Source organism: Wyeomyia smithii, chromosome 2, assembly GCF_029784165.1.
Source record: "Wyeomyia smithii strain HCP4-BCI-WySm-NY-G18 chromosome 2, ASM2978416v1, whole genome shotgun sequence".
NCBI classification, from domain to species: domain Eukaryota; kingdom Metazoa; phylum Arthropoda; class Insecta; order Diptera; family Culicidae; genus Wyeomyia; species Wyeomyia smithii.
The window spans coordinates 252,729,506-252,749,759 of NC_073695.1; the positions used below are offsets into that span (position 1 = coordinate 252,729,506).

At 41.1% G+C, this 20,254-nt stretch overlaps 1 protein-coding gene across 1 annotated transcript in view; it reads right to left on the reverse strand.

Moving 5' to 3' along the window:
- The window catches only part of LOC129722463 (MOXD1 homolog 2-like), a 247,973-nt gene that overhangs the window by 78,324 nt on the left and 149,395 nt on the right, over positions 1-20,254 (reverse strand). Inside the window, exon 4 of the mRNA XM_055675912.1 lies at positions 5,606-5,884. Coding sequence (XP_055531887.1) covers positions 5,606-5,884 — 279 coding nt within the window. The remainder of the gene's footprint in view (positions 1-5,605; positions 5,885-20,254) is intronic.

Below are 20,254 nucleotides of genomic sequence, written 5' to 3' on the forward strand. Positions count from 1 at the left end.
CTCCTAGATTTCGACATCATTGGTATTCACCGTAGAGCGATGGAAGAGGCCTTTCGTCCTTTCCCGAAGAAAGTGGCGAGGACTATAGACTTTGAAATGCGACTCTCCTGGTGGACCTCCCAGTCAACATTTTCATACGTATAGGTATAATAATGTTTCGATTCCAATATCCGCACTCATATATATATATCATACAAACTCGCATTTGATGCACGAAAACAGCACATGCGTACTATTTTGGAGGCGATATACGTACTGAGGAATAATGGTATGCAATTTATTGTTATACGTATTTATATAAGATAATTTCCGATTGAAAGTAAATTATTTCACAAAATCTTACAATTCTAACCCTGCAATCGTAAATCGGTTAGAATCCACCATGATATACAATTAAAACTGAATTTCTGCGCATGATGATAAGCGTGGTATACGATTTCGACTTCGTTAATATATATTTGCGATAATTTTCACACATTAATATAAGATTTGAGGTTAACTGGGCTACCATGGATACTAAGGATCTCTTCACAGAAGGATCTTTCGATCAATCTTGGCGGAAAATTAGAAGGTGGTGTTCAACGCAAACGCATGAGCTATGAAGTGTATCAGGCATCCAGAACGGCGAATATAGTCAAGCGGATAAAACATTGCCGGCTTCAGTGTGCTGTGCATGTAATTAAAATGTCGGGGGAGAGGAGAAACCAGAAAAAGTTACATTTTGTAACACTTCCGATAGAGGCCATCTGACAGAATTGAATGTTCAATAAGTTCTCTAATATCATAGCAACTGAACTCCATTTTAACCTCAATTTCTGGGATCGTAAAAGGTGAATACGTTTTGCTTGATTGGTTCAATAACAGTCTCAATTTATTATACAGTGGAAACTTTCAGTAGTGTTTTAACAATTTCTGTTAGTAGCAGTGAAAATATAAAAAAATATTCAATATAACGACACGACTCAGCTCAGTTTTAAGATTTGTAAAATTTTTATTGTTTACCTTCACTTTTTAAAGTAGAAATCACAATACTTTCCCCCAAACATCATCATATTTATTCATTATAGGTCACTTTTCCTGTCTCATCCTTTTCGGTGCTCATTTCTTCTTCCTTTTTTTGAATCATCTCTCCAATCAACCGTGGAAGCATCCCCGGGCACACAGGGCCAACCGTTTGCTCATTTCGAATTGAATTTGAACCTTGCCAGGACTCTGAGGCTAAATGACTTTTAGGGCGGTTGAAAGAGTATCCCCGTAGTTCTTCCCGGGCCATCCGTCGGCGGCTACCGAGCTGAGCAAGCCGAAGTGCAACCGATGTTAACAAAATTTATTTATAATGTGTGTATAAATTTGCTAGCGACAGATTCGGAATAGATGTGTATACTTCCAATTTCCGCCGTCATTATGGTGATATATGATACTTCGTTCGTGGGAGGATTGCTTGTCGTTTTGGTTTTTTTTTCTAGCTATACAATTGGGTAGAGAAAACCGGCGAAGGATGGTGAATTAGGTGGGAGAGCGGCGTGAGAATAAAAAATGACACACGGTTATCGGTGCTGGTGATTTGCGAGAAATGAATTCTTTGGTAAACAGGAAAAATATCTATCTTTTGAGTTGAAGCAGAAAATATTTCAGTGGCAAAAGCAAAAACAAATGCAATAATTTCTACTGACATTGCAGTTTCTCGATGGCAGATTAAGCTTTAAGTATAGATTGGCACAAGTATTACTTGGCTAAAACATATATAAAATCTTTCGCATAGACATAAAGCATGAGTTTCAAGATGAAAAATCACAAGAAGGTTGTATGCAAAGCCACGACCGCAAGGTTGAAGTAGAATAGTTTTACAAGAAAGATAACCTGGCTGCTTGCGTGTCAGTCATTTTTTCTAGTAAATAAACGTTGACCGTTCATTGGCAGTATTGTAATTTCTTTTTGTCTGATGTTTTGAATGAAGTTCATTGGATATTTTTAAATTTTGTGCAAATGAGAAGTTGAAGTGCTGCCGAATTGTAATATGCACATTTAATACGACATCATTAAACGGGAACGGAACAAAGGCTACGGTTATGCAGAACGCGAATGCCGGCGCGATGCGATTCGCCTTACCGTGGTGAAATGTACAGCTCTTCTTAAGGCGAAGTAGAGCTATACATTTCAACAGATTTCGTCTTGCCGAATCGCATCGTGCCGTTATTTGCGTTCTGCATGACCGTAGCCAAACACTAAGCGACGCAAACACGTAATAATAGTCAGAGTATGCATGTAGATGAAGATAATTACCTTTGGATTATAGCGCAAAACGAGAAAATATTAACTCTTCAAATAATCATTTGTGTTCTTCAAATTTCAGTTGTTCAATTTAATATCCGATGAAATGTTTGTTTATTATCTGATGAAGCTCTTTTATAGGCCAAATGATGCATTCCCAATTTACTAGGTCCATAACTCTGCCGACCGTGCTTGGGAAAGCGCGGTATAACGACCAATCAGAGGTCGAATTTTGTGTTTTGACAAGGCTTAAGAGTTTTCAATAGTACAATAGTTCGAATGATAAAATTGCAATTTCATGCATTTGGTAGGAATCTTAGAAGAATTTCTAATCGATTGCTGCAAAAACGAAGGAAATCCATCGAAAACTAACCGATTTATAAGCATTTGAAGTTTTCTCACTTTTTTCAGTTTTAGATTTTCATTTTACATCCCTATGTAGCCGAACTTCCTGAGAGAAGTATTCTAATTCAAAATTAAATCTTCATTAATTCATTTGTTGTCCTTATAAGGACAATTGTTCAATTTATCATAGGATGTAGTGTTTATCTTACATCTCTGTGTTACCAAATTTTACCTTTACATCGGCCTCAGGGAAGTACCGGCTGCATCTGCATCTACCGATGAGGCTGTCACTATACTGCTATTGGTACCAAAAGCTATCAACTCTTCAAATAAGTGTGTTATTTGTTCTCAAAAGAACAATTGTTCAATTCAAAATCGGATTTATGCAATCGCATCTCTGTAATATTACCGACAATAATATTCTTCTGAACAAACTGATACAACTTTTCCATTAGGCCTCTGCCATAATAGACGCGAAAAGCGACGCGAACCGATTCGCTCAGCTGTAGGTTAATGTACAGCCATCAGTAGAGCTGTACATCAACCTACGGCTGAGCGAATCGGTTCGCGCCGCTTTTCGCGTCTACCATGGCAGAGGCCTTAGAGAAAGTTGCTGGCTGATGTATTCACTTCATGCAAGCCTGCTGCTGATGCTTCCCGCTACCACACTGAAACAGCATTTTAGTGAAGGGAGTGTCATTGCATCAGCTGACCCTGCTACTATCGATGCTGATATACCCGCTGCAACAGCTACGCTATGCATAGCCATGCCACAGTTGTGGCCGCTATACGCTGGCCCAACTGCTGAGCACCTGCAACGCTATCCGTAGCCATGCCACAGTTGTGGCCGCCATTGGTATCCGCTGTATCTGTATCTGCTGGCCCTGCTGCTATCGATGGTGAGATCCGCTGAAACTGCTACGCTTATTCGCAGCCATGCCACAGTTGTGGCCGCTATCGGCTATCGATGGTACCCACTGCTCGCTCCCGCTGCTGCTAAGGGAGGACTGCTGTCGTCGCTGTTCAGAACTATTATGAGCGGCTTCGACTAAAACAGGCTCTCATATAGGGAAGAAAATAGGAATGAATTATTTTACGTACGTGGTGGAATGATATAACTTGAAAAATATGTGTGACTTCATTCCGGCTCAGAGCGATCATTTGATAAGCTCCACCTCTTTTTTCAGTTTCTAAAGTTTTTCCTCAGTTTCGTAGCACGGATGCACAAAAATGATTTCTTGTCGAGCCGGACCGATAGCACTCTCATTGAAGCAACAAAATAACATGTTTTGTGTCGTGTTGTGCAGCTTGGTTGAAGAAAATGTTCCCGTCCCCGTGTCGCATGTAAGCAGATTATTGCGTTCAGTAGACAGTAGATAGTATATCCAGCGAATAAACACCGATGGTGCTCTCACACACGCAACGGTTTTAACCCGTATTTTATTGCGGTTTGTAACATCAAGCGATTTCGTTTGCTCGCTGTTGCGTGTTGCATCATGTGACAACTTGGCAGCTTGGAGACGACGAAATTCTGTTTACGCTGATTGATTGAATCGACTTCATATTAGCTCTGCATAGTCGAACTAACTGCTTTTGTGAATGCGTGCTAACAGGGCAGTTTATTATTCAATGTCGGTTATGCTGATCGCAGTGTTTGCGCTGCCCCTACAGTGGGGAGTTTACTAAATAAAGTAAAAATTAGACAACTACAACAGAATTTGATTGCATCCCGCACAGGATGTGTTGATGCCAGAAAATTATTAACCTTCAATTATTTTTTTATTTGCCTTCAAAAAAGCATTTTGCTGTTCAAAATCGGTTGCTAATTACAACCTTTGAGCTGCCCTAACATTGGGGGAATTAAGATACACGGACAACATGCACTGTGGAAGCTATTTCACATTCAGTAAATTAGACGGGTGCGACAAATTTGAATTGCTAGGATGCAACACAGAATGCTTGCTTGCGTTGACCAAAATTATTAACTTTCAATGACTTGTTTATTTGCCTTCAAAAAGGCATTTTGATTTCCGAAATTGGAATTCCTGATGGCAATCATCATGCTGCCCCAACACGGGGGGAATAATGGCTGTCTGGCGACACACGCTGAGAAAAACCGCGCTGCTCCTGAGACGTGGTGACCAACCACAGGGCTAGTGCTGCTGCTAAGGAAGGACGACTGCTGTTGTCGCTGTCTAGAACTATTATGAGCGGCTCCGGCTGAAACAGGCTCTTATATAGGCCAAATAGCATGTTTTCAATTGCAAGGTATATGATCCTGTCGACCGTGCTTGGGAAGCAAGCATATATACAATAGTGTGAATAATAAAATTACAATTATCTTATTTTGGGAAGAATCTTAGAAGATTTTCCAATCTATTGCTGCACGAACGAAGGAAATCCATCGAATACTAACCGATTTATTAGCATTTGAAATTGGACATATTTTTCACTTTTTTCGGTTTTAGATTTTCATTTCACATCCCTATGTAGCCGAACTTCCTGAGAGAAGTATTCTACTTCAAAACACAGTTCGAATTATTGTTGACAAATTCCCTACGGGAGGTCATCTTCCATCTGCACGGTAAGTTTTCTAAACTTCGGTAATGGCCACTGGACAAAGTGAATCGAAAGACAATTTCCTCTAGCAATTGCCTGTATGTATTTGTGTATGCTTCAAAGTGCTCTAAACATTATCGTTCTCGTTTTCCATCTTGCGAGGTGATTTATTCCTAGACAGACTCACGGTGTGGCACTTGCAGCGCCGGCAAATTTTCCATGCCCGGTCCCAAAAGTATGCTCGAGTGTACGACTCTTGGTGTTGTTAACAATCCCTCAAGGATTGCGACAGCCACCAGCGGGAACGCGGGAAAAAGTTTTAATGCATTTTAAATGTTTAGCAACTGTCGGGCGAGGGGGAAACAACTTTTCACCGCTCGATGATGCTCAGAGGGCGTAATAAAATACACGAGCTTTCCGATGGACTTACCCGAACAAGATGATGCTTCTGGAGGAAATCGTCCAGTTTGAAAATCTTGCACCAGTACAAGCTTTCGTCACTTTCTGGCAGCTCGACATCTTCGTTCCTCAGCTCCAGGATGTTGATACTGGCCGGGTTCGGCAACGGGTGCTGGCTGGTGCGCTGTGTCAGGAACACCGAGCGGGACCCCTTAAAAGATTCTAGCGGAGCGGGCAGAGATCCTGGTAGTGTTGATCCTTTCGTCGGTTTATCCTTCGAGTACAAAAATATCACGCGCATTGTGTCGTTCTGAAAGAATTTTTAAACGAGAAAAAAAAATCCATTTAGAAGATTGAACTTCGCGCCGGGGCAACAAAATCAGCACATTTTGCATTATACTCAATAATTCATGAACCTGATAGAATTTCGTGGGCCACAATGCGGATGCCCATAAGTATCGTAAAAAAATCACACGAAAGTTTTCTGATCGATTATTGTAGTGATAATTTCATTCAATGTAATTTTTTTTCCCCACATCTTATTCGCTATTGCAGCACGATTTTACTCAGCATCCCTAGCTGGAAGCCACGGGCGAAACGTGTCAGTGTGAATAATTACTGCATAAAGCCTGGCAGAACGAAATAGTGAAAATGTAAACGAGAATAAAATCGGTTTTAAGCTCGGTTCACCAGGACACACATGGGCCTGTGTCGTCCAGAGGCGTAATATTGTGTGCGAATTCGCGCAACCGTAACCAATCGGACGCTGTTTGCTGGAACGCAAAAAAAACAGGCAATACCGGAAAATCGTAGATTTTCAAATATCAGTAGCTTTCATCGTTCTGTCTGCCAGAAGACCAGCCGCGGTGCGTGTATATTATACGGTGTGCTGGTGAACGAATGGTTTGCAACCTTCCTGGCGAGCAATAATAGAATTATGAAGCATGAAATTTTATCCGTTCCGATTCATGGTTTATCAATTATCATTTGTGTGCGAAATTTAATATTGAATCAGAAATTATTACCTACTCACCTCGCGGCTATTGGCAGTGCACCGGACGGTCGATGTGCTATTTGTTCTCATTTGCTGGGTGGTAAAAAACAACGCTACCAGAGGATAGTGGCCTTTACCGTGAAGTAATTAAAAAATATATTCGTCTGTTCAAAAGAACATTAAATCCGGTTAAGGCTATCCACGATAACGCATTTAAATAAAAGCTACTGTTTATTATATAAAGCAGTATTTTTTGTTACTAAAATTCCTTTCTAAAAGACGAGTACCTAAATCTCATTATAATTATCGCTTCCCAACAAATCTAACTATTTATAACACTTTCCAGCAAAACACCAACTCTTTGTCTAATGAAACTTTCCTTCAACCCCCACAATGGGACAAATTAATAGCACAATAAATAAAGCATCATCAGATTTTAATGTGTATTCTGTGTTATTCCACCCCGTCAACAGTCAACCATTCCGACTCCCCTTTTTATTTCAAGTAATAACATCAAACCAACCAATCTCTCCCGATCCACATCCGACATTTTTCTTTACCCGAAAAACAGACAGCACTGAGCCCGCGCCATTGTCGGTTTTCCTGCTGCTGGCCTGATGATCTCGATGCCGCTTTCGTAACTAATTGGAAAAGTTGTTTTCATTCTCGTGATTATTAATGCGTACCCTCTTCCCCCCTCCAACTACCGGTGCTGGCATTGTGCCATTTTGCTGCTGCTGCTGCTTGTTGGAATTTAACTTCCGAACAAGGGACAGGCGGGTGATTTGAACTTTAACTCTTCCAAATTAGTGTAGTTTCATTTGCCGGCTCCAGCGGATTTAGGTTGCTCGGGCCGTCGTCGTATCTCTGGCACAATTATACTCTGTGGCAATAATTCGCAGCAGAGTGAAGTGGTGGAAGTGTGTTGTGGAAGTCAGACTATTTATGAAAGGGTAAAGTTCGCGAAAAGTAGGACCACTAGAAGTGATGGGAAAAAATATTGGAATGCTAGTTTTGATTTGTTTTCGCATTTATTCGGTTGTTTTTCTCGAAAAATGCGGGGGAGAATATTATCGGTATAGCCTTTTTGTATTACTACAACTCAATTTTGATAATTATATTTATTAGGAACATCAAACTGCTAAACTATCGAAAACATTCATAGAATAAATGGCTCTTCCATTCGGAACCAATTTACCAGTAATGCTGGGAAATTAAGGTTTGAATAATTATTTTGGCGGTGAAATTCATACTTTCTTCGCGGGGAAGGATTTAATAAAATAAAAGTAAGAATAGTGTAGAGTAGGACTCTACATTTTCGAAACAAAACAATGAAACTGAATATCTCGCTCTGCCCTTTCGATTCGAACAGTTTCATTTTCACCTGATTCCTTTCGGCTACTGTCATCAAATCACTTCTTTCTCTTATTCCATCTGTTGTTCATCGGATCATTTCAAATGAAACTGATAACTAATTCAATTGACGGAGAGAGTGACGGAGAGAGACTCTTTCCTTTTCTTCAGCGTCTCAATTGAAATTAGCACCGTATCGCGTCGTTTGATGATAGTTTTCTAATACCGCAAACCGTAGTTAGAGCAGCAATGGCATCCAATAAATATGTCACGCAAGTTCCAACCAATATTTCCTCCTTCTTTCTTATGTATGCGTGAAGTACTGTATGGAAGCCTCCTGTCATTTTCAATTGAGAATCGTCATGTGAGAGAGATGGTGATAATCTCCGCTTTCAATTGAAAAGCATTTGTATCAATTTCTAGCCCTTCAGTTGTCAAAATCAGAACAAGAGCTTTCGGATGGGTTTCATGTGACTCACGAAATGCTCGAAAATGCTACAAAAGCTTTTTAATTGAAAGCGACGGGTCAAAGCATCACTGTAACCTGATAATTGTCAATTGAAAATGACTTTGTCAGGCTCTGGTGTAGAGATACTTCTCATCCATAAACTCAGTCTTTTTTAAAATACTTGTTCTTTTACAGATTCAAAAACTTACGCCTGATTATTACTTCAGCAAAATTGGTTATTTGGTTATTTCCGACGTTTCGATTTAATCTAAAATCATTTTCAAGGATTACAAAGGATATCGTATATAGGATATCAATTTTACCCTTGTTCTTTTACCTGGCATCTTCGGCTAGCGCCACGAACTCCGATTCTGTCGAAGTAACATGAGAGTAACGCAAGTTTACTTGTGGGTATCTCAACTTACCAGACCGTAGCTGAGCTTGATTAGATAACCGGAATTGGATTGTCGGTCTCTTAAATCCCCAATCCAATCTGCGTCCACAGAGCTGTCCAGAGCTTCGTTTCCTCAGCTCTGGTTTTGCCTCTGCTTAGTCCTGGTTGGTTGGTTTGGATACCTTTCTGCAGTAATGTGGTGAGGCAAATATTTGGCCGAGTGTTGACCCCGATGTACAGCAAACTACCCACCAAGCTTAGGGCTTCGTTTGTAGGCAGTTATTCTCTCTCTTTTTGCTTGACGTAGGGATGTGTAGTAATCTTTTACAGTGGTTTGTTCACCTGGGCGCCCACTTTCTGTGGTATAAATCGATAAAAATTTTTGGACAGCTTGCATTTCGATCCGAATTCCAAGTAACAGTCGCATATCTCCCAGCATTTCCGTTATTATCTCAAATTCTTCGTACAGACAGGGATCCAAGTCTGTAGGCTTGAACTTATCTTCTTAAATGTCCTGTCTTTTTTTCTGGATCCGGGCTCGTGCTGGTTGTTCCAGCCCATAGATGCTGCGTTCATGCGGCAAACTTTGTCGCCATCCATCTTTAACCCCGGTGACGGCAGCATGTTTTTATCTTCCTCCAACTCGGCATACAAGTGAACGGTTTTTATGTCCAAATGTTGCACCAGCATGTCCGGTAATGGTCAGGATGGTTCGAAGCGTGAATTGAAGAACAACAGGACTGCCGTAATCTCGCAGACTGACGTATGCGACAGCGAGTAAAGTTTTCAGTACGAAGCTTTTTCCAAAAACTTTTGTATAATGAGTGTTACGACGAATTTCAACAATCTGATCTGTACATAATGCATTAATATAATCACAAAACATTGCCGAACGTATAATTTGTGGAAAAAGGTTCATTAACTGAAGTTATGTTACTAACGTCATTTTGTTGTAGAAACAGCGATTTTTATTTCACTGTTTCTACAAGCGATTGGCGTACATCCTTCGTAGTATGCGAGTCGCTCAACTTTTTTTTTCAAAGTCAGGCAAATAATCGCGATTAGAGAATACTTTTTTGGAAATGAATTTAGTTTGGAAAATAATAGCATTCGTGGCCTCTGCCATCTTCCATCTGCACTTCTTCCGTACAAAAAGCAAGTGCGCTTTAGTTGTCCACGAGCATGGACCAAGCTTCGTGGCCTTAGAGGGCTACAGTATGAACAAAGTTTTGTAGATAGTCAACTTCGTTCCGCGGCGAGTTTTATTCGAGCAGTGCGTCATACGGAGTCCAAAAAAGGCACAATTTTTCGCCATAGGACCCCGACGAATTTCTCTGCTAATGTCGTTCTCGGTAAACACCAGTTACCTTGGGTACACGCACTTGCCAACTTCCTCGATTTTATTCTCGCTAACCTGAATCCGTAGTCGAAGATTAACACGGTCTTTTCTGAGGTCAATTGTAGGCTTCTGTTAATCATGCCGATTCGGGAAATATCCATATTAGGTGGTATTAGATAATTTTGAGATGTTTTCCAGAGAGCAAAAGTCGTCATCTTGGATTTCAAAAAGGTTTATTTTCTGGCCTCTGGGTATCATTCTGATCGTGGAAACTCTCATATTAGGTCGTAATTGGCCATTTCGGTCTATTATTAGGAAACCAGAATTTGCCATCTTAGAATTCAAAATAGTCTCTGGGGGCAATTCTTGGCTCTTGGGCATCATTTCGATCATTTTAAGCTATTTTCCGGAAACCAACTTTTTTGTGCGACCAGCTTGGCCTTGCATCGTCTTGGTGTTAGTATTTTCTTCCAGGTGACAGACACTAGCTCCCGCACCACTGAGCACTCTGAATTGCCTCGGAATAGTTTCTTGGTTTGTTGGTGCTGCCACTGGTGACATCAGTGACCTCATCGTAACGTTGTGGACATCCACAATACCGTTGGCGGAACTCCTCGAACGTCGTGCCCCTTTGGTGGTTCAAAATTTATATTGGTTTTCTAGGCATGCTTGCCTTCGGAATCGTCTCCAACAACGGTATCGTCACTTTTACCGCAGTTTAAAGCAACTGCTTAACTTAAGTTGAACGCTTTCGATTGATTTACTTAGTTAATCTCGACGAATCAGAGACGTCACTCTGATAATGTACAACTTGTGTAGACTAGACTAGACTAGAAAACGGTACGCATTGTGGCTCTATCCAACGAACGTCAACTTCTGGACCGTAGCACTGAGCTTCTTCCTTTGCTGTTTCGGGATGCGTACCCAGGTGCTGGCGACAAAAACTTGGAGCTGATCAATGTCAGGTTTACGACCATTCCACTATTCATATTAAGTGACTGGAACGTATCTTGATGGTGATAGGCGTGTTGTACGCTTTCACCAAATACTGGTTTGTCGCTCTGTTACTCCGTTTTACTGTGGACTGTAGGCCGCCGTGTATTGCATCTTGGTGCCCTCTAGACGGTATAATCGTAGCCTTTCGTTGCTCTTCTTCTTGACCGAAGCGTACCAGTTTTGGTTTACGGCCGAAGTGTGTTTTGGCTGCCTCGACATATTCTTGAACTATGTCCGCTACTTCCGGCTTCTCTCTCAGCAGGAGCAGTGGGCATCTCGAATAGTCGTCGATAATTGCAAAAAGTACCAGAATCTGGTTACGGATGGTACCTAAACTGAACCGCATACGTCCATATGCACCAGGTCCAATGGCGCCTTGGTACCTAATCCATTCCTTGGGAAACAGCTTACGTAAGCTTCTATCCTTACAGCAACAGTCGGAGGTTGCCTTCGCTCGTGGATCTTCTAACCGGTGACAAAATTGTCTTTCATCGTTCTGGAAATTGCGTTCAGATCCCGGTGACCAAATTTTGGATGCCTCTCGTGTTTTCCAGGTGTTTTCTGTACTCCGTACTTCATATTATTATTAGTATCACTATTAAAGTAAATGATACGCTTATCGTTTGTATCCGTACTTGTGCGTCAGGTGTTACACTTCCGTTTAGCTTACTGTTCTAATATACCGAGCGTCTCTCTATCCTACCAATATCGCCAAAATACAATTCCTTGGAGTGGGACTCTACCTAACGTTCTTTTCTGGCCAGGTTTCTCCTGGTTTGTTCCAGCCAAGATCGCGCCATAATAACAGTTATTGCCTCAAGAGAACTATTATGTAAACGTTACTCAGATCAGTTTTATAATAAGAGGAACTTATTTTTGTTAGGAGAAAAGTTCACAGAGGTAGGCTTTAGAATTCAGTATGGAGTGGAGAGTCTGACAATAAACCCATGTAAAGTCCTTTGATAACCGAATGGTCTGATACTGCCAAGACTCGAACCCACGACCACCCACTTGTCAAAGCGGACTCTATAATCTCGCGGTTACGAAGCTCCTCTTGCTTTTAAGGTTAATTAGTTAGTATGATTTTTAACGCACTTTTCAAGTGTCTTAGTCAGAGAAATAATGTTTATGTAAGCTTAAAGAAGAAATAGAAATTATCACTTTTCCTTTACAATGGTAAATTTTGCTTTGAATTGCTGGAACTAGACGTAGAGAAATCTGGTCAGTTTGGGGCTCATTCGAAATGTATTTTCCTCTATTTGGTTGAATATTCCCGTTGATCTTCAGGATCACGCTGGAGTTATCACAGGGTTCAACATTCAAAATTGTTTTTCAGAAACTGGATTTCGGCATCTTGAATTCCAGAATGACTGCAAGAGTTTATTCCTGCTTCCCGAGGTATCGATATTGGGAGTCAGTATTTTCGTTTTCAAAATGGCATCTGGGGCCGAGAACCGGACTCTGAGTTTGTGTATACCCGTATTGGGTGGTACTTGACCATAGAGGTGGTGGTGTGTAGCCACCAGGTGGTCACCACGTGTTCGACTACGAATTTTAAGTGCCATTAGACTCAGGAATAGTTAATGCGTTATCTATGAAAACACTATCTTATGTTTTCGTCGCCATAACGAACATGATGATATGCTCTCACAAGTGCCGCATTCTTCATCTTTTGCGGGAAGATGCTCTGCTTTGTGAAGAACCATCATGCAAGATATTAATGCTCTTGTACATCATTTACCCCCCGGACGTTAATAGGTTAAACCTGACTATAATAGAGCCGATACCCTATAAGAGAGAAAAAAAAGTCATGGTTAGCCGAGACATTCAAACAAAAAAACTACTTAAACAATGCCGGAAAGGTTATAAATTTAATTCCTAACCAATAATGAGTGGCGTATCTAAATCGATTAAACAGGGACTTCAACGTTACTGTTGACATAGAACTATGTCTCTAAGGAAGTTTGACCACTCAGGGATGTAAAATGAAAATCTAAAAACAACAATACGGAAAAATATGTCCAATTTCAAAAGCAAATAAGTCGGTTAGTTTCCAATGTATATTCTTCGTTCTTGTTGCAATAGACTGGAAAATTATCTATGCATCTGCCAAAATGCAAAATTGTGTAATTTAAATATTGGAACTATTTGTACTATTGAAAACTATTAAACCTTGTTGAAAAGCGGATTTCGACCTCTGGCTGGTCGCGACGGTTAATCAGATAAGAGAACGATCAGATGAGGGAAAACTAGTCCTAGGACTAACTTACGCCAGTCGGAGGCGTCATAGTTGTCCATATGATCACTGCTCACTGCTTCGGCATAGACCACCAAGGGGCCGCATAGGCGACTACTCCACTAGGAACAAGGATAGTGGCTGAGAGGGAGACCCATTCAAACTAAAGTGAATTCTACAGAAGGCGACAAGAAATTGACGGTATAGGTTGACGGGTTGTCGCACGGTCTTCGACGAGACCAACAGACCCAGGGAAGGTTGGTACACCTAATGCAACACCAATCGAAAGTTGGTGCAAAGACGAGTACACCTAGGGCGATACCAACGACGGCGGTAAAGAAAGAGCGTATCTCTGGCGCCTTGCTGGTAGCAACGGTAGAAAGCCGGATGAATACGCTCCTGAGCGTGGAAGCTGTACCTGTCTAACTTGAGGAGATACTCAAGTTCACGGACGAACCACTGTGGGGCAGAACCCAGAAAAGTCGCGACAAAACTAAAAAAATGAAATTCAGTTTTCATGCCTCATTTTATTTTTTACTTGCAGTAGACATGTTATCGACTGGAAATCATGAGAATTCACTTTGAAAAATAATTTAGAAAATGTGCTTTAATATTGTAAATGTGAGGATTTACAAGGCTTGTAAAATGGAAGAAAAAATTTTCTCAGATATTTTCCAGTAGGGCATGCTAATACTTATAAATTAATTAGCTAACTCATATGATCCTCATAAACCAGAGTATTAACTAATAGGTGATGTGATATTAAGACAGTTTTGTTGAAAATAGGTTCGTAGGAGGCATAGTGTGTAAAACAAGTTTTTTTTTTTGTAATTTTTCCTCATTTTCGGCAATATGAAAAACATAAAGTTATACGTTGTTCTGCTATGACACTATTATTGTACTAAAATCCAAGGTATTGGCTAGTACTAAACCAAAAATCAGCTGCTACTAGTTGCGACTTACCGAGTAATTCGAGTTTTCGCAACGATTGTTATCATGTCAATTCATGTAAAAATCATCATTCAGCAGTGTCCGTATCGATGTTTTTCCTACAGTAGGCTTTGCTGAATGCCGGTGTATGCAACACGACCATGATTATGTTCAGGGGTCTTTCGAAACTGACGTCCAGTGGTATTAAGACCCCTCGGAAATAATTATTAGAGGAAGAGAGGAAGCGATAAAATTGCGTGATCTCGCTTATAAGCGGAACAGCGCTACCGCTTCCAAATGCGTGTAAACGGACGAGCTAAACTTCGCAGAGATTTGCTCCGCAACGAGGGCAAGGCAGTCTATGGGGAACACGGCTCCCGCAAGCATCAAGAGACGCCTGATGGAGCTAAGCCTATAGGTTGGCTCGTCAACTGGGCCAACTCGGCCCACGAAAGGGAAGCAAGCATGAAAAACACCCCAATAAGCCACGCTATCTCCCAGATGGTATTAAGATATGATGCTGGCCCAACAAGCCAGTCATCCTGGGTTAGAGTCTCGGCTCGGGAGAGACTGTGAGTGTCAGTGGGATCGTAGCGCTAGCCCCGCAATTGTCCTGTACACTAAACAGTCGGCTGCGAAGTCTGTGTATAAATAAACAGAAGGTCAAGTTCCGAATCGGAATTTAGCACCAAGGCTTTGCTTTGCTTTTTAGCCACGCTAGGGCAAGGCGAAGAGTAGGGGCGAAACGCTCATTCTCAAGAGTAGGCTGAAGTACTCTGAGTACTCTGAGTACGCTGAAGTCTTGAAGGCTATGAGAGGTGATGCCCAGTTCAAAGACCATGACGCGGATGTTAGGACAATCCGGTAGGTCTCGTATCGGTGAGATGATACTGGAACTTCGAAAAAAGAGAAAGAGAAAGGGTTTTACCTATTAAACGGTAGCCCGAAAGGTGCTTGGTGAGGGTGTGCAAGTCCAGGCGCCCACCAAGGAGGTGACTCTCCAGGTTACGAATTTGGACGAGATTACTGAAGAGTGTGACATTGCACAAGCCTTAGACAAACAATGTGGAGTAGTGATTACCACTGAGGCTCAGCAGGTACCTAGGTAGCTACCACTAGAGGAGGGCAATAAAGCCTTCAAGGCTAGTGAGAGCTTTATGGTGGCTACCTAGGTCCCAGGCTAAAGATCGGCTAGTCGGTATGCCCCCTGGGTATCATCCAGCAACCTGATGTCTGCTTCATGGTGTTTGAGAAGTGACCGGTCTAAGCTTTGCAGAAGATGCGAGAGGTTGCAAGGAGTCTTTGCGGCTGACGGCAGGTGGAGCCAATACTCCAACCATGCGCGACTGGAAGATATCACACTTCGATGCCGAATGTATTTGTAGAAGCAATTAGAAGAGAACATGAAACTGAGGAGTCCCGCCAAGTGCTGATCAACTTATTCCTATACTGTCGCGGGTGTGCGACGCACAGTGGGGCAATTTGGTCTGTTGGTGCGACAAAACCTCATAACACCTAAATGGTTGTTTCCGAAGCGTTGTTCAGCATGAAAATATCTTTATGAAAAATATAATAAGGTAGCTTTAATTTTCTTCCTACAGATGTTGCTGAAATCTATCTTTTGAATAAATGGTTCTAGCTATTTTGTTTCATATCATCAATTGACATAAATTTGCCGAAAACATAAAATTTGTAGAATTGACCGTTAACGAGATATAACGTTTCATTATTCACAAAACAACAAACCCCATAACTCCTCAAATTCAAATCATAGAATATTGGTGTCTTCGGTAAAGTTGTTTGAATGATTGTGATCTAACTTTAATGTTTGGTCTAGATCAGTTTATACTCATCTAGACCACTTTGTTCCAAAAAAAAAAACCCAGCATTTTTTTAAGTTCATGTTATTAGAGGTCTCAAGTGTAACGCAAAGTTGATTAATTGTGTACGATTCACCATTTTGCCTATTATATTTTGATCTATAGAACTTTTTTTTATCTAGAAATCTTTATCTCAATGGAACATAATTTCCATCTTCTTAAACTCAAAGCAAGAAGGTTTGGTATTTTCAGGGAAATTTTTCGGCAGGATTCCTTGACCATTCATGTAAAAAATGTTTCGCTATAGCTTACTATTTGATCTAGATCGCTCAATTTTGAAAGTGAAATTCTTATTGCTACAGTCGAATTTCGCTCGTTGCACTAAATCCGTAGCCCATCTAGTGAAAGACCTTCAGTCGTTGGGCTGAGCTGTCAAAGTTGCAAATCGATCAAGGAGCACACCGATTGTTTCTTGTTGTTGGAGTTGTTACTGGGAACGCAGCAAAGTTTTGCAAAATCGTTATAGTTGGTTGACAAACTGCAAAACCATTCTTTAAGAATGATACTGCTTATACTAATTTCTCTCCTACATTTTCTGGGTTTTGTTCATAAATGATTGTTTTTCATATTAATATAGATTCGTTTAAAAGGTTCAAGAGGTCAAAATCTACAAAGGAATTCGGAAAGTTCAGCATAAGGCCAAATTCAAAATTTGCTTGGCTTAAGCCTGTGTGATCATTTCAAGCCAGAGAAGTGCTCAACAATAACGTGTTCTCAAATACTCTCAAAAACAGGCAAAGCTCTACGTTGCATTTTTACGCCAGATAAACTTATACTGTTTCTCAAACAATTTATTCAAATATTGTTTTCATAAATTTATATTCAGCTTCATTTAATTTTCTTATTCGAATAAACTCTACTTTCTGCGTTAAAAAAATGTATCCACAAACCCCTCAAACGAAAATCAGTGTTGTCAGAAATGATGTTTGACTTCGATTTAGTTGGGCTATAGCCCAACGAGCGGGAGCCCAACTAAACATAGCCCAACTAAACATAGCCCAACGAGTGAAATTTGACTGTACTTAAGTTCAAGTCTAAGCGATTTGGTGTCCTTAGATCAGTTGTTAGGATCGTTTAACTGTTTGGATCGTGGTTTATCGTCATGCTTAAAATGGTTTAAGTCACCCTTATTCACACGCATTCACTTACACATACACACTTTTTTTTATGTTTCGCGGGTATCAGTTGAATCGAAGTTTGTTCCTAAATTGGATGAAAATGGATCAGATGTAACCAACATACTGTTAAATACATCTTGCATGGTTTCAAGTCTGCTAGACTTTTGGCTGTGCGTTTCACGATTTCGTGAAGATGTGGTGTTGACATAGAAAACTGCCGCGAAACGCATGATTTATACGTAAAAGACATGCTGTACCAAAAATCAAATAACATTTGAAGGGGCAGCTAAAGTTAGGTTTTTTGAATAGCTGAGACTGAAATCTTTATGTTTGAGAAGAATATAGAGCTGGAACTCGCTGGTAAATCACTTTTTCAAATGTTTGAAATTAGTGAAAATTAAGTTTTTTATCTGTGTGAAACATTGTGCTCAATCGTGGCATGTTAAAATATACTCATCTATCTATTTTTTCTCCATGGTATAACTCATATTGAAGAGATTTCATGCATAGTATCATTATTATTTAGGAGAACCTGTATTTTTCAGGGTAGTAAAGATGATCGAAATATTTTTTTTTTGATTTTATCAATTGTTAAACCCCAACTTCTCCTACCTGACGATATACTGAAACATGCGAATTCTTCACAATCTATGCTTGATTATTGGTCTGTTGGCATTCTAGTTTCTGCAAAATATTGATTTCGAATCAAATTCCTGAAAAAAAATCTTAGGTTTTGTCGAAGCTTTTGTATGGGACGCCTAGAATTAGGCATCCCAGAAAAAGAAGGCGGCCGGTATACTGGTGGACTGATGCATTTGCAGACCCTTACAGAGTAGGAGCGTCGTGCCGCATTCGCGTCTGCCAAAGCTACGCTCAAGAGCGCAAGTAAAGCAAGCAAACGAGTCTGCTTTGATAGACTTCCGCTGGTGCCAACATGAATCCGTGTGGTGAGGCCAGAGGTTGAGAAGGCGGCAAGGGTCACGAATCAGGAACACGTTGACATCGCAAACTATTTGTAGGTGAGCAAGGCGCCGGAACTTAACGGAATCCTGAACTTGGCCAGTTTGGTTTCCGTGGGGTATGTTCACGGTGGATACTCTTCTTTCTGTCACTAAGACGGTCGATATAGCACTCCAACGTAAAAAAGAGCTCGACGTGAAATTCTATTCAATAGCGCCAGTAGGGACTCTATATCTCTTGCGTTACGGGGTTTTAGCGTGTCGGCGTCGCTGTATAAGATCCTGGAAAATTACTTCCAGAATCGTATACTCGTTTACAACACAGACGAGGGTCAGAGAAGCGCCTATTCACCACAAGAGTACCGCAAGGTTCAATTCTAGGTCCGGTGCTGTGGAATGCTATGTGTGACGGCGTGGTAATGGTTGACTTTGCGGATGACATAACTCTAGAAGTTTTTGACGAGGCCATAAAAGAGGTCTATTTGAAAGCTGTATGTTCAATAAAAATCGTAGACGAGTGGATGCGCTCCATGAAGCTGGAGCTAGCGCACCAGAAGACGGTACTCATTGTGGTTAACAATCGCAACTCGGAACAGAAGGTGAAAAAAAGTGCCGGTGGCTGTTCTATAGGCTCAAAGTGGTCTTGGAAACTATCAGGTGTGATGGTCGACGACAGTCTCACCTTTGGGAGCCAAGTTGATTACGCATAAGGGCTTCAACGGCTTATCACAATGGCTAATATACATACTTTGAACATGGTAAGACAGTTATTATACAATATTATTGTACATTACTGGACGGACTTGACGTTGGAATCGAGGAGAAACGACCGTATATGGCGAAGAAAAATATGCTCTTTCACCAGGACAACGCTTCCACACATTCTGCTCACGATATGATAAATTGAAAGAATTGTGCTACGAAAGAGCTCCTCACCCTCCAGTTTGAGCCTCTAGTTACTATTTCCCCACGATTTAGAGTTTTTTTGTTACTTTAATGCAAGGTTGAAGTTTCGCAAGACCGGCAGAGTATGTAATTATGAAATACGGAAAATTGGAAATGTGTTATTGAATTTGGTAGGTCAAAGACTGTTCAGCCTATGTGGTAAATCGAAGATTTTTCAATTGGTATAATCAACCATTCATTCTTAAAATTATGTTTCATGTTAAGTTTGGTTCCTGAAACGTTTTACTCAGGAAAGTTTTCGATTTTCTTCCATACTAAACATCCTATGCGTCATTCACAAAATTCTTGTACTAGCTCAAGCACAATATTTTCAACTGAAATTCTGATGGGAGTTTTACAATAATCTTACTTATCGCATCATCCAATGTCACTAGTTCTGATACCACTGTGCCGCGGGCAGAAGAAAAACTGTACTACAAAATAGGCAAACTTTTCTGCCACTGTCGTCGTTTACACTATGAAACCACATCGCTACCATGGGATTCGGAATTGGAGCTCATCCATACCTGACTGTCCACCTGACATGGTAAATAAGAACGAACCAAGCGTGGGTCGTTTGTAGTTGCTCCACCCGGGAGGACAAAGCTCGTGTTTCGCTTGCAACCATCCATCGGTCGGTTATCTTTCGAATCGGTTTTGACATCCATGGCTGGGTGGAGCCGAGCCCTTTTTTGACCAGCTCTCTCCCATCGGGGGAACCCGGATAAGAATGGATTTATCGGAAGCGCTATCAAGAGGTGACATCGATCTAGGCAAATAGATGGAGCGAACTTTGCGCCGATGAAGCACAGCTGACACAAGGCTTGCGGTCGGCCAGATGACGACCGGTATTTGTCCAGACCCACACGGAGGAAGGTCAACAAAGGGCGAAAAGCTGGTGTACAACCGTTTGACTTTACTTCCGCAGCTCCTTTCGTGGCCGAACTGGGCCAATGGAGCTTCAGCAGTGTCTGGGTCGCACGGTCGATTTCCGTGTGTGTGTGTGTGTGTGTGTGTGTGTGTGTGTGCGTGTGTTGGCAGATAACTCCTTTGCTGATGTTTGGGAAATTCGAAACCTAGCTGCTTTC